Here is a 13,465-nt window from a genome sequence, read left to right as displayed (position 1 = left end):
TGTAGGTGAGGTGAACATATATCTGTTCACGGTAATATTGTGTTTATAATGTATTCAAGTCTGTGTTCCAATTATATCAAGTAGTCCTAAACCAGATAAAAGTCAGTTACAACCTAGGCCTACTGATGTATAATGTCCTATTGTCTAGTCACCAACAATCTTGATGATTCAGGGTTACTAGTCCAATTATATTTCTCCGAAAGCACATCTTAAATTACTATTCTTACATATCTTTTCAGTACTTTTTAATTAATTAATATTTCATATTATCACTGGCACAAGTTGTCGTCTTAAAAATGAGAAAATTGTTTTAAAATATCACGTCTTGATTTACTTGGAAATATCAGTGTTCACTGTGAACAATTGTTACACCAACAATTACAACATTGAGATAAGAATGGTTGTGTAGTTGTAGTCATGAATGACAAGTGGGTGACATTATATAGATGTCATACGTTTTGTTTACAAATTGATAAGGTTGTCAAAAATGAAGCTGAAGACAAATAAAATTGTGGGTAATTTAATCGATGGATTCATTTCCAATTTCTTCTGTGTCTATATCACTTCAATGCTGCTGAATGACATGTGTAATAGAAAAAGAAGGATTTTGTTTCGGGATTAATATTTGGTTTATAACATGTTGAGATATAAAGGTTGGTTGTGTTCCTGTTCATTAATATGGATAGACCTAAAGGTAAAGAGTACCAACAAGTCCTATAACAACTATATTATAATCATTGTCACTAATGTGAAATATTTTTTCAAGTTTATGATAAAAATCTCATGCTGTAATGCATTTTACTGAATAACATATAGTTGTTTGAATGGTTTGAAAATAGAGAGAGAAAAAAAAAGTGCAAGGGTTGAACTCGGAACATACCAATGTTGTCATTAAGGAATTATAAAGTATTAACATGTATGGGTCACAAAGCCCATGAATACCTTGACAAGGGAAGTTACTCTAAGCCAGTAAAACTCCTTTTTACTGCTTCATCTTTTATATAGAAGGGAGGCTACTCCAACTCAAAAAACCTTTTGAGTGGAATTCTTCGCAATTAAAACTGAAGTAGTGGTACCGTTTACCTTAAAATTTGATAAATAATGGACTTATTTATCTTTGCAATCCTTTTATTACAGTTAGTGGAATTCTGGTCATATTACTGTTCTTACTGTTATGTATAATTATTAATGGCTTATTGTATAAATATATACGTAGTTAAGTATCTAGTCATCTTTAGTTGCATGTTATAAAACGTTTCTGTTGTAGACGCAAGCCTGGATTATGTTGATTATTATACATTGACTGTATATGTTTACTAAAATGCCAGTATTTTAATCAGTTTTGTGCTTTTATTATGAGGAAACAAATAAATTCTTCACAATATTTTGACGGTTTGACTTATATTTTGAAACAAAAAAATGGCACCTTAATGATAGGGTGGAGAACATTATAATCTAGAAAAGAGGTTTTAAAAATTTACAAGATTACAGATGGGCTTTTGCAAGTTTTGATTTTCATTAATTTGAATGTTAAATCACGCACATTATTTATGAAACATAGATTTAGGGGACAAATGTTTTGATATTATGAAGCGTTCATCCTGTATTAAGATATGCTTTTCAATCCCGTCCTGCTGGTTGTAAGTTTCCTGTATAAGTAGCCATTGGCAAACATTATATTCTTTGTGTGGTATATATACAGAATATGTAGAACAGGGCTAGTATCATATCCAGGGATTGTGTGGTATATGTACAGAATATGTAGAACAGGGCTAGTATCATATCCAAGGATTGTGTGGTATATGTACAGAATATATAGAACAGGGCTAGTTTCATATCCAAGGATTGTGTGGTATATGGACAGAATATGTAGAACAGGGCTAGTTTCATATCCAAGGATTGTGTGATATGTAGAACAGGGCTTAAGTATCATATCCAAGGATTGTGTGGTATATGTACAGAATATGTAGAACAGGGCTAGTATCATATCCAAAGATTGTGTGGTATATGTACAGAATATGTAGACTAGGGCTAGTATCATATCCAAGGACTGTGTGGTATATGTACAGAATATGAAGAACAGGGCTAGTATCATATCCAAAGATTGTGTGGTATATGTACAGAATATGTAGAACAGGGCTAGTATCATATCCAGGGATTGTGTGGTATATGTACGTAGCTTCAGTCAGTTGAACCCCTGTACATAGCTACATGTACATATATATCATGGGGCCCCTACAAAGTCTATCATATTGTTCTACCACTATCTCTAGAATAATCCTTTAAGGGTGCTATTGATGATGTTCAGAGCTTAATTGAATTTGGAAAAATAATAAAAAGATTCTTGTGTTTTGAAGGAGGTTCTCATATCTAATTTGTTTTGATGTTACCTCCCTTTACACCTCGTTTTACATTAACTGATCTGATTCTTTAGAGGAACATAAATTATTATGTTCTAGCTGTAAACCTTTAAAACTTCTGAAGTAAGATGTTTTAATTTGGAACTCGTTTGAATAGGAGATGCAGGAAATGCAAGTCGGAGTAAAACTGCGTTTATATCCTTAAAGTAGCAATATTGTTTTTATTTATCAAAAAATAAACCAACTCATAGCGAATACCAAAGTCAAAGTTACAGCCAATAGGCTCAAACAGTATTGAAAGTGTTGTGTAAAAATACAGCATCAGTGAAAAGTCAACGATGATAAAAGTATGAATAAGGTTTAGCTGCAGAGAATCCTAGGTAAAACTAGGCCTCAGTATATGCATTTGTACAATTAGTTGTTATACATGTACGAAATGACGAATCAAACCAACAATTTGATTTGGCAAGCTTTATTTATTAACTGGTCATATAGATGTGTGAGAGTCTATGAGCCCCCTCATCTCAGTTCAGAACTGGCCCTGTCTGTTGAACCGGTATATCCAGATGGCTTCCTTTATTTGTCACTTGAACAGGAACTCCCTGTTCATTTATACTTTGGAGTTATTCCAGTCAGTAACATGTTTCTTTTTTGGTATTCACTAAGTTGGACCTCTATTTTTGCCTATCAGTTTCTCCGATAAAGGATGCATGACAATCGGTTCTTGTATGCACTTTTGTACACGCTGTTTACTACATTTCTTTTGCTGTTCAATCCTAAGGGTATACAAGGATATTGTGAAGCATCTTGCTGGGCTTTATGGTTGCTGCTATGACATGGTCGCGATATATACTCTGGATAGTTTCAAATATTCCTTTTATATACCAGATGACGACCTGACCTTTCATTTTATCTTACATATATTTTACACCTTTGTGTACATATACTCCAGGTCATTTATCTGATGAAGGTGATAAGGTACATATCGTACTAATCAAACATCACACATACATAGTTACTGGTTGTGATGCACAACCTTTCTACAATTAAAGACAAGATGTTTCCATATACGATGTTTCTCTGAAAAACATAAAACAAAATGTTAAATGTATGTGCTCCTAACTTTGATGCATGTTAAAGGTTGCACAAATCATAAGTGTTCTGCTTCTTTCTAGATTTATAAATTATAACGGTAAGAATTTTGTATTTTCTTTTGCTTCCCAGGTTCTGATGACGGTCTGTCACAAAGTGTGATGTCGACCCCGGGGCCTGGGGTGGTGTCCCAGGAGTCGGTCCACCAGGACAGTAAGACGGCTGGAGTACCACTCATAGACTTTGTACAACAGCTAGAGGACTATGCCCCTACGGTAAATAAGCTTTTCTTTTTTTGCATATGATAATCAGGGAATTACTCACAGAGCCTTATTTGTAATTGCATTGTTGTATTTTGTAAAATTCTTAATTTCTTAATACTTGAACAGTTTAAGGACCTTGGTTCATAATTTAAGATCTGTTGGGTCTTAAAGCATATAAATGAGCGAAAGAGCTGCTACGTATACCACCAACTTGCATTTTCGTTGTGAAAGTAGGGGTAGTCCATTGGCTACTGTCAGGACAAGGATCATTAATGTGTGTCCATTGACTACTGTCAGGACAAGGATCATTAATGCTAGTCCATTGGCTACTGTCAGGACAAGGATCATTAATGTGTGTCCATTGACTACTGTCAGGACAAGGATCATTAATGCGTGTCCATTGACTACTGTCAGACAGTGCAGTGGGACAAAGGACAAGGATAATTAATGCTAGTCCATTGGCTACTGTCAGGACAAGGATCATTAATGCTAGTCCATTGGCTACTGTCAGGACAAGGATCATTAATGCTAGTCCATTGACTACTGTCAGGACAAGGATCATTAATGCTAGTCCATTGACTACTGTCAGGACAAGGATCATTAATGCTAGTCCATTGGCTACTGTCAGGACAAGGATCATTAATGCTAGTCCATTGGCTACTGTCAGGACAAGGATCATTAATGCTAGTCCATTGGCTACTGTCAGGACAAGGATCATTAATGCTAGTCCATTGGCTACTGTCAGGACAAGGATCATTAATGCTAGTCCATTGGCTACTGTCAGGACAAGGATCATTAATGCTAGTCCATTGACTACTGTCAGGACAAGGATCATTAATGCTAGTCCATTGACTACTGTCAGGACAAGGATCATTAATGCTAGTCCATTGGCTACTGTCAGGACAAGGATCATTAATGCTAGTCCATTGGCTACTGTCAGGACAAGGATCATTAATGCTAGTCCATTGGCTACTGTCAGGACAAGGATCATTAATGCTAGTCCATTGGCTACTGTCAGGACAAGGATCATTAATGCTAGTCCATTGGCTACTGTCAGGACAAGGATCATTAATGCTAGTCCATTGGCTACTGTCAGGACAAGGATCATTAATGCTAGTCCATTGGCTACTGTCAGGACAAGGATCATTAATGCTAGTCCATTGGCTACTGTCAGGACAAGGATCATTAATGCTAGTCCATTGGCTACTGTCAGGACAAGGATCATTAATGCTAGTCCATTGGCTACTGTCAGGACAAGGATCATTAATGCTAGTCCATTGGCTACTGTCAGGACAAGGATCATTAATGCTAGTCCATTGGCTACTGTCAGGACAAGGATCATTAATGCTAGTCCATTGGCTACTGTCAGGACAAGGATCATTAATGCTAGTCCATTGGCTACTGTCAGGACAAGGATCATTAATGCTAGTCCATTGGCTACTGTCAGGACAAGGATCATTAATGCTAGTCCATTGGCTACTGTCAGGACAAGGATCATTAATGCTAGTCCATTGGCTACTGTCAGGACAAGGATCATTAATGCTAGTCCATTGGCTACTGTCAGGACAAGGATCATTAATGCTAGTCCATTGGCTACTGTCAGGACAAGGATCATTAATGCTAGTCCATTGGCTACTGTCAGGACAAGGATCATTAATGCTAGTCCATTGGCTACTGTCAGGACAAGGATCATTAATGCTAGTCCATTGGCTACTGTCAGGACAAGGATCATTAATGCTAGTCCATTGGCTACTGTCAGGACAAGGATCATTAATGCTAGTCCATTGGCTACTGTCAGGACAAGGATCATTAATGCTAGTCCATTGGCTACTGTCAGGACAAGGATCATTAATGCTAGTCCATTGGCTACTGTCAGGACAAGGATCATTAATGCTAGTCCATTGGCTACTGTCAGGACAAGGATCATTAATGCTAGTCCATTGGCTACTGTCAGGACAAGGATCATTAATGCTAGTCCATTGGCTACTGTCAGGACAAGGATCATTAATGCTAGTCCATTGGCTACTGTCAGGACAAGAATCATTAATGCTAGTCCATTGGCTACTGTCAGGACAAGGTTCATTAATGCTAGTCCATTGACTACTGTCAGGACAAGGATCATTAATGCTAGTCCATTGGCTACTGTCAGGACAAGGATCCTTAATGCTAGTCCATTGGCTACTGTCAGGACAAGGAACATTAATGCTACTCCATTGGCTAGTCAGGACAAGGATCATTAATGCTAGTCCATTTGCTACTGTCAGGACAAGGATCATTAATGCTAGTCCATTTGCTACTGTCAGGACAAGGATCATTAATGCGTCTCCATTGACTACTGTCAGACAGTGCAGTGTGACAAAGGACAAGGATCATTAATGCTAGTCCATTGCCTACTGTCAGGACAAGGATCATTAATGCTAGTCAATTGGCTACTGTCATGACAAGGATCATTAATGCTAGTCCATTGGCTACTGTCAGGACAAGGAACATTAATGCTAGTCCATTGGCTAGTCAGGACAAGGATCATTAATGCTAGTCCATTGACTACTGTCAGTACAAGGATCATTAATGCTAATCCATTGACTACTGTCAGTACAAGGATCCTTAACGCTAGACCATTGACTACTGTCAGGACAAGGATCATTAATGCTAGTCCATTGACTACTCTCAGTACAAGGATCATTAATGCTAGTCCATTGGCTACTGTCAGGACAAGGATCATTAATGCTAGTCCATTGACTACTCTCAGTACAACAAGGATCATTAATGCTAGTCCATTGACTACTGTAAGTACAAGGATCATTAATGCTAATCCATTGACTACTGTCAGTACAAGGATCCTTAACGCTAGTACATTGACTACTGTCAGGACAAGGATCATTAATGCTAGTCCATTGACTACTATCATTACAAGGATCCTTAATGCTAGTCCATTGGCTACTGTCAGTACAAGGATCATTAATGCTTGTCCATTGACTACTGTCAGGTTTGTCAATGCTGTCTGCTTTCAAATGGAATTAAGTTTATTGTCTTTTTTGTTTAAAACCTGACAGAAGTAAATAAGTTACATTCCTCTTGCTCAGATACCGGACTCTGTGACAGCATTTTACCTCAACAGAGCTGGGCTAGAATGTACTGATCCGCGAATGTAAGTACCAACATACAGAGTTATTATGAATTATCAGTGCTTGATTAGATCTGTGCATTTTCTTTTATCCTCAATAGGATTTGTCAGTTTAGAAATATGTGATATCAAAGTTTTTACTTCATACACAAACAATTTGCGTGTCACATTGTTTCAAGACCAACTAGTCCCTTTTTTCAAGCTACATGTATGACTGAGTGAGTGATTATATTGTGCTTTCAGTCTGACATGTGATACACACCGATTGATGTATCAGTTAGATACATACCGATTTGTCTCAGAGATATTTCATGGTCTGAGAAGTTCTAGTTTCTACTGAAAATTAAACTGTCAAGATAAACTTAATTGTGTGCTGGTTGCAAACTTAATTGAAAAAATATGTCGGCACCCTCATAATATTTTAGAGTTTAAATACTTTTCTAATTGTACTTATCTCATTGCTTGAAAATATTTGAAAATTGAAAGTTCAATTAAGTGAAAAATATATATAAAAATTCAAATTATTTTCTGATAGATTTATTTAATTGGTGTAAGGGAGATAACTTGCTTTGTTTTACTCGCAGAACACGGCTGATGTCACTGGCAGCACAGAAGTTTATATCAGACATCGCTAATGATGCTCTACAACACTGCAAGATGAAGGCTTCAGGTCAAAGTTCAAAAAAACAAAACAAGGTACACAAAGTCTGAATCAAGGAGAATTCATAAGGTCAAATTTTGTCCAGTTGAAATCAATGAGGTGGGGCTATAAAGGGCCATGTTTGATCTATTTTGATCAGGGCCTATTTTGTCCAACTGAAGGAAATATAGTAAGATCCATTAACGATGATTTTTGGCCCATTGTATTGAAAGAACAAAGACAATAGACGCATTTTTGGCCCATTCTCTTGTAAAACTAAAAAGGAATAGAGACAATACGGGCCATTTTGATCAATCTTTATCAAAGTCGGAAAATTATTGGAGCTATTGAGGATCACTTTTGATTCATTTTCGTCACATATTTATAACATGTTTCAGGGACAAAGGTCAATTTTGATTAAAATGTAGTCAAATGAAAGAAAATGGTTCTGTCGGTAAGGACAATTCTTTGTTAAACTCAAGGAAAGAAGCTGGGTCAACAATGGCCCTTTTTTGTTTCTCTGAAATATTTCTATTTCCTCAAGACCTGTGTGTATAAACCAAGTTTTGATTACACAGGGAGAGCAAAAATATGTAGGGTTTACTTAGGTATTATATTGAATTCTTAAATTATAAAATACAGTATATATAAGAACACTTGGGGATTCTAAACAGAAAGCAATAGACAGGAGACCTGAAAAGCAGGTAGCTATAGACAGATGTCTCTAAGGCAGGGTTGACCTGTTATAGACAGGCCAGAGCCATACTGTCTATACAGGTAGGTTAAACTAGTGAGGTGGTAGCTGTAGACAGGTGTTTCTAAGGCAGGGTTGAATAGTTATAGACAGGCCAGAGCCATACTGTCTATACAGGTAGGTTAAACTAGTTAGGTGGTAGTTATAGACAGGTATCTCTAATGCAGGGTTGACAGGCTATAGACAGGTCGGAGCTATAGACATACTGTCTATACAGGCAGATTAAACTAGTTAGGTGATAGCTATAGACGGTTGTCTTTAAGGCAGGGTTGACCTGATATAGACAGGTCGGAGCTATGGCCATACTGTCTATACAGGCAGGTTAAACTAGTGAGGTGGTAGTTACTCCATCTTTGTGAATTGCAGAGTTATCTTCTCCTGGGAGCAGGTATTGAATGTAACCTCATTGGTTTGTGTCAGAAAATTACCTGCTGCCAAGAGAACATAACTCTGCAATATGCAAAGACGGAATAGACGGGCGTCTCTAAGGCAGGGTTGACCTGATATAGACAGGTCAGAGCTATAGCCATACTGTCTATACAAGCAGGTTAAACTAGTGAGGTGGTAGTTATGGAGGGGTGTCTCTAAGGCAGGGTTGACTGGCCATAGACAGGTCAGAGCTATAGCAATATTGTCTATACAGGCAGGTTAAACTAGTAAGGTGGTAGTTATAGACGGGCGTCTCTAAGGCAAGGTTGACTGGCTATAGACAGGTCAGAGCTATAGCCATACTGTCTATACTGACAGGTTAAACTAGTTAGGTGGTAGCTATAGACGGGCGTCTCTAAGGCAGGATTGATTAGTTATAGACAGGTCAGTGCTATAGCCATACTGTCTATACTGACAGGTTAAACTAGTAAGGTGGTAGCTATAGACGGGCGTCTCTAAGGCAAGGTTGACTCGCTATAGACAGGTCAGAGCTATAGCCATACTGTCTATACTGGCAGGGTAAACTAGTTAGGGAGTAGTTATAGACGGGCGTCTCTAAGGCAGGGTTGACCTGTTATAGACAGGTCAGAGCTATAGTCATACTGTCTATACAGGCAGGTTAAACTAGTAAGGTGGTAGTTATAGACGGGCGTCTCTAAAGCAAGGTTGACTGGCTATAGACAGGTCAGAGCTATAGCCATACTGTCTATACTGGCAGGTTAAACTAGTTAGGTGGTAGCTATAGACAGGCGTCTCTAGGGCAGGATTGATTAGTTATAGACAGGTCAGTGCTATAGCCATACTGTCTATACAGGCAGGTTAAACTAGTTAGGTAGTAGTTATAGACGGGCGTCTCTAAGGCAGGGTTGACCTGTTATAGACAGGTGTCTATAAGGCAGGGTTGACTAGCTATAGACAGGTTAGAGCTATAGCCATACTGTCTATACAGGCAGGTTAAACTAGTTAGGTGGTAGCTATAGACAGGCGTCTCTAGGGCAGGATTGATTAGTTATAGACAGGTCAGTGCTATAGCCATACTGTCTATACAGGCAGGTTAAACTAGTTAGGTGGGAGCTATAGACGGGTGTCTTTAAGGCAGGGTTGACCTGTTATAGACAGGTCAGAGCTATAGTCATACTGTCTATACAGGCAGGTTAAACTAATTAGGTGGTAGTTATAGACAGGTGTCTCTGAAGCAGGGTTGTCCTATTATAGACAGGTGTCTCTGAGGCAGGGTTGACCTGTTATAGAAGGGTGTCTCTGAGGCAGGGTTGACCTGTTATAAACAGATGTCTCTGAGGCAGTGTTGGCCTGTTATAGACAGGTGTCTTTGAGGCAGGGTTGACTGGGTATAGACAGATGTCTCTGAGGCAGGGTTGACCTGTTATAGACAGGTGTCTCTGAGGCAGGGTTGACTGGCTATAGACAGGTGTCTCTGAGGCAGGGTTGACTGTTATAAACAGATGTCTCTGAGGCAGGGTTGACCTGTTATAGACAGGTGTCTCTGAGTCAGGGTTGACCTGCTATAGACAGGTGTCTCTGAGGCAGGGTTGACCTGCTATAAACAGGTGTCTCTGAGGCATGGTTGACTGGCTATATACAGATGTCTCTGAGGCAGGGTTGACCTGTTATAAACAGATGTCTCTGAGGCAGGGTTGACCTGTTATATACAGGGGTCTCTGAGGCAGGGTTGACATGTTATAGACAGGTGGCTCTGAGGCAGGGTTGACCTGTTATAGACAGGGGTCTCTGAGGCAGGGTTGACCTGTTATAAACAGGTGTCTCTGAGGCAGGGTTGACTGGCTATAGACAGGTGTCTCTGAGGCAGGGTTGACCTGCTATATACAGGGGTCTCTGAGGCAGGGTTGACCTGTTATAGACAGGTGTCTCTTAGGCAGGGTTGACCTGCTATAAACAGGTGTCTCTGAGGCAGGGTTGACATGTTATAGACAGGTGTCTCTGAGGCAGGGTTGACCTGCTATAGACAGGTGAGAGCTATATACTGATTTTCTCTAAGGAAGGTTCAACTAGTTCTAGTCATGTGGTAGTTATAAACAGGTGTCTCTAAGGCTAAGTTTATAAATGTAGTTATGAATGTGCCATTGCTATAAATAGATACAAAGACAGGTAGTCTCAAAAGGAAAGGTTGACTTACTGGTATTTATAGCATGTGGAGTGGTACAACTGTGGGTATAGAACTATTATTTCTAAATAAGGTTGACTCTACATGTAGTAATAGAGAAGTGATCTCTTATGCAAGATTTCTTACTGATTGGTTTTATTACCACCGTGTAGAAAGCATTTAGATATTTTTCACTCTTTGTAAATATCATTTTTTTAGACATAAAAAAATATGTCGCTCAATGGCCGAATTAATGACTTAAATGGTTTTTTCTCTGAATTCCAGGACAAAAAACTGGTTTTAACCATGGATGACCTAACACCTGCACTGTCTGAGTACGGGATCAATGTGAAGAAGCCTGCCTACTTTGTATAGCACTAACACAGCATACAGACATCTTCATTACACTTTGTAAAAGTTAGACAGATTTCCATAAGTGACTGATAGGTTGTGGTCGACAAGGTTCTACAGAGTAGAAACCATTAGATTACTGTTAATCTAAAATGCAATTAAGATTAAAAGGGTACTGCAGTGTTTCTATTCGGGACAACTATACTACCTTGTTAAAAATCCATTAGATTGGCCTCTTCTTAGAAGTAAGAAAAGACATTGTTGCCGGTGTCATCATCATCATCATCGTGTCAACATCATCATCATCACCATCGTTTGCCAAGTAGCATATTACCATGATGGACAGAGGAATTACAGATTACCATATCTTTTCCTATAAGTTAGCATTCTTACCAACCAATTCCTTTAGATTATTATGTTGTACACAGTCAATATATATTTAATGAAAAAGAAATTATATTTAAAAGTGTTTATTCATTTGAAGTTTTAAAACATTAAAGGCAAAATAATCATACAAAGAATCCTGGAATTTAATAGAAATGATATTGTTAACATATGGGTTCACTTTCTAGGGTTTTTGTTGTAGTAAAAATATGGGGAACATTTTGTAAGTTGTATTTGAAATGAACAATAAAATTTAAAAAAATCATTAATAATTTTTTTCATGATATTAACATATAGTGATGGGATCATTTTGTGCAAGAGAAAAACGAATATATAGATCAGAAGACTTGACACAAGTCTTTCACTTAAATAAATGTTCTTGAGATGTCTTGCACTTGAAAACAATGTACAAGTCAACCACTTTAATATGTACATTAAGTCCCAGATAAATAAACTGGCAATCACAGACCATGCCACACAGAAAAATTATGTGATTGACTGGGAAAATTCCAAAGTTTTGGACAGAGAGAGCATTCTTGCAGACAAGACCGAGATAAATTCTATCCGACCCACGGGTCTAGATCGCTTACACGCGCAGACTGGCGGGTGAATTATAGTGACCCTTCGGGGTCACGCTATTGTTCGTGAGGTCATTTTATGACGATTTGGGGTCAGTCATGGTCATTGACGTCATTAACAATTGTCATTGGTGCATAAGCAAATGAGAAATGCGCTGACAGTTGACAACTTTACTAAAAGAGCAGCTGTTTTTACGTGTTTTATGTAATAAGCAAGAAATAGAATCCATCCCTAATGTGAGGTATGGATAAGATAATCCAAACCCTCGGGATAAAATATTGAGCAAAAGACCATCGGCAAAACCTCGGGTCTCCTGCTCAATATTCCATCCCTTGGGTTTGAATTACCTTATCCATACCTGACATCGGGGATGGTTCTATTAATCTGTTCAAGCGGCAATTAAAGGAATCCAGCTGGATACGCTGCATTGGTTCAGTTCTAAATCAAGACGATGGCTCAGAAACTCTCGCACATCTATGACAGAGTATTAAACAAAGCGTAGTTGAATCGAGTCATTTCGGTACGTATATAACAACTATATTGTGCATACGCTTACAGTGTAGCCGAACTCGTACACACTTTATACATTTGTGTACATACGCTTCACTGGTCATTTGTCTGATGAAGGTGACAGTGTACATATCGTACTAGTCATCAAAACGTCACATTGTAATTTTTAGGTCACCTGACCTGAGACAAAGTTTCAAGTGACCTATTGCGATCGCCTTTTGTCCGTCGTTACATTTTCGACTTCTTCTCCAAAACCCCTGAACCAATTACAATGAAATTTTGCAGAATTCTTCCATGGCCAAAGGTCAACAAAAATAGTGGCTGATTTGGTCCCCAGCCCCCAGGGGCTTGAGGGGCGGGGCCAAAAAGGGTCAAATTGACTAAAATTTCAAAAATCTTCTTCTCAAGACGCACATATGGTAGAATCAAATACTCTTCATAGTTGGAAGGGTCTTAAGGTGCTTAACCAAAATTGTGTATTTCTTGACTCTGGGGTCTCACGTTTCCCCCTGGGGTGGGGGTAAACTTTACTATAGCTTATATAGGAAAATCACATTTTGGACTAACATTTGTTTAATTTCCATTGGAAGTAATTCAATTTGGGTTAGCATTATCAGTATTGGATAGCAGTTTGATGGTATGCACATATCGGCCCTGATTGACCCCCAGGGGCGGATGGGTGGGGCCAAAAAAGGTTTAATAGACTAAAATTTCAAAATCTTCTTCTCAAGACCCAGATATGGTAGAATCAAATACTCTTCATAGATGGAAGGGTTTTAAGGTGCTCTATCAAAATTGTAAATTTTATGACCCTAGGGTGTCACGTTTACCCCTGGGGAACGGGAGGGGGCACAATT

At 38.5% G+C, this 13,465-nt stretch overlaps 1 protein-coding gene across 2 annotated transcripts in view; it reads left to right on the top strand.

Annotated features, from left to right (window-relative positions):
• Positions 1–11,784, top strand: part of LOC110460012 (transcription initiation factor TFIID subunit 10-like) — a 45,428-nt gene extending 33,644 nt beyond the window's left edge. For both annotated transcript variants that reach the window (XM_021512702.1, XM_021512703.1), the window contains exons 2-5: positions 3,585–3,727; positions 6,799–6,863; positions 7,424–7,535; positions 11,070–11,784. In XM_021512702.1, the coding sequence (XP_021368377.1) occupies positions 3,585–3,727; positions 6,799–6,863; positions 7,424–7,535; positions 11,070–11,159 (410 nt within the window). In that variant the 3' untranslated portion in view covers positions 11,160–11,784. The remainder of the gene's footprint in view (positions 1–3,584; positions 3,728–6,798; positions 6,864–7,423; positions 7,536–11,069) is intronic.
• Positions 11,785–13,465: the final 1,681 nt, after the last annotated feature.

Source organism: Mizuhopecten yessoensis, unplaced genomic scaffold, assembly GCF_002113885.1.
Source record: "Mizuhopecten yessoensis strain PY_sf001 unplaced genomic scaffold, ASM211388v2 scaffold10289, whole genome shotgun sequence".
NCBI lineage: Eukaryota > Metazoa > Mollusca > Bivalvia > Pectinida > Pectinidae > Mizuhopecten > Mizuhopecten yessoensis.
This window is presented reverse-complemented; position numbering and strand designations above follow the sequence as displayed.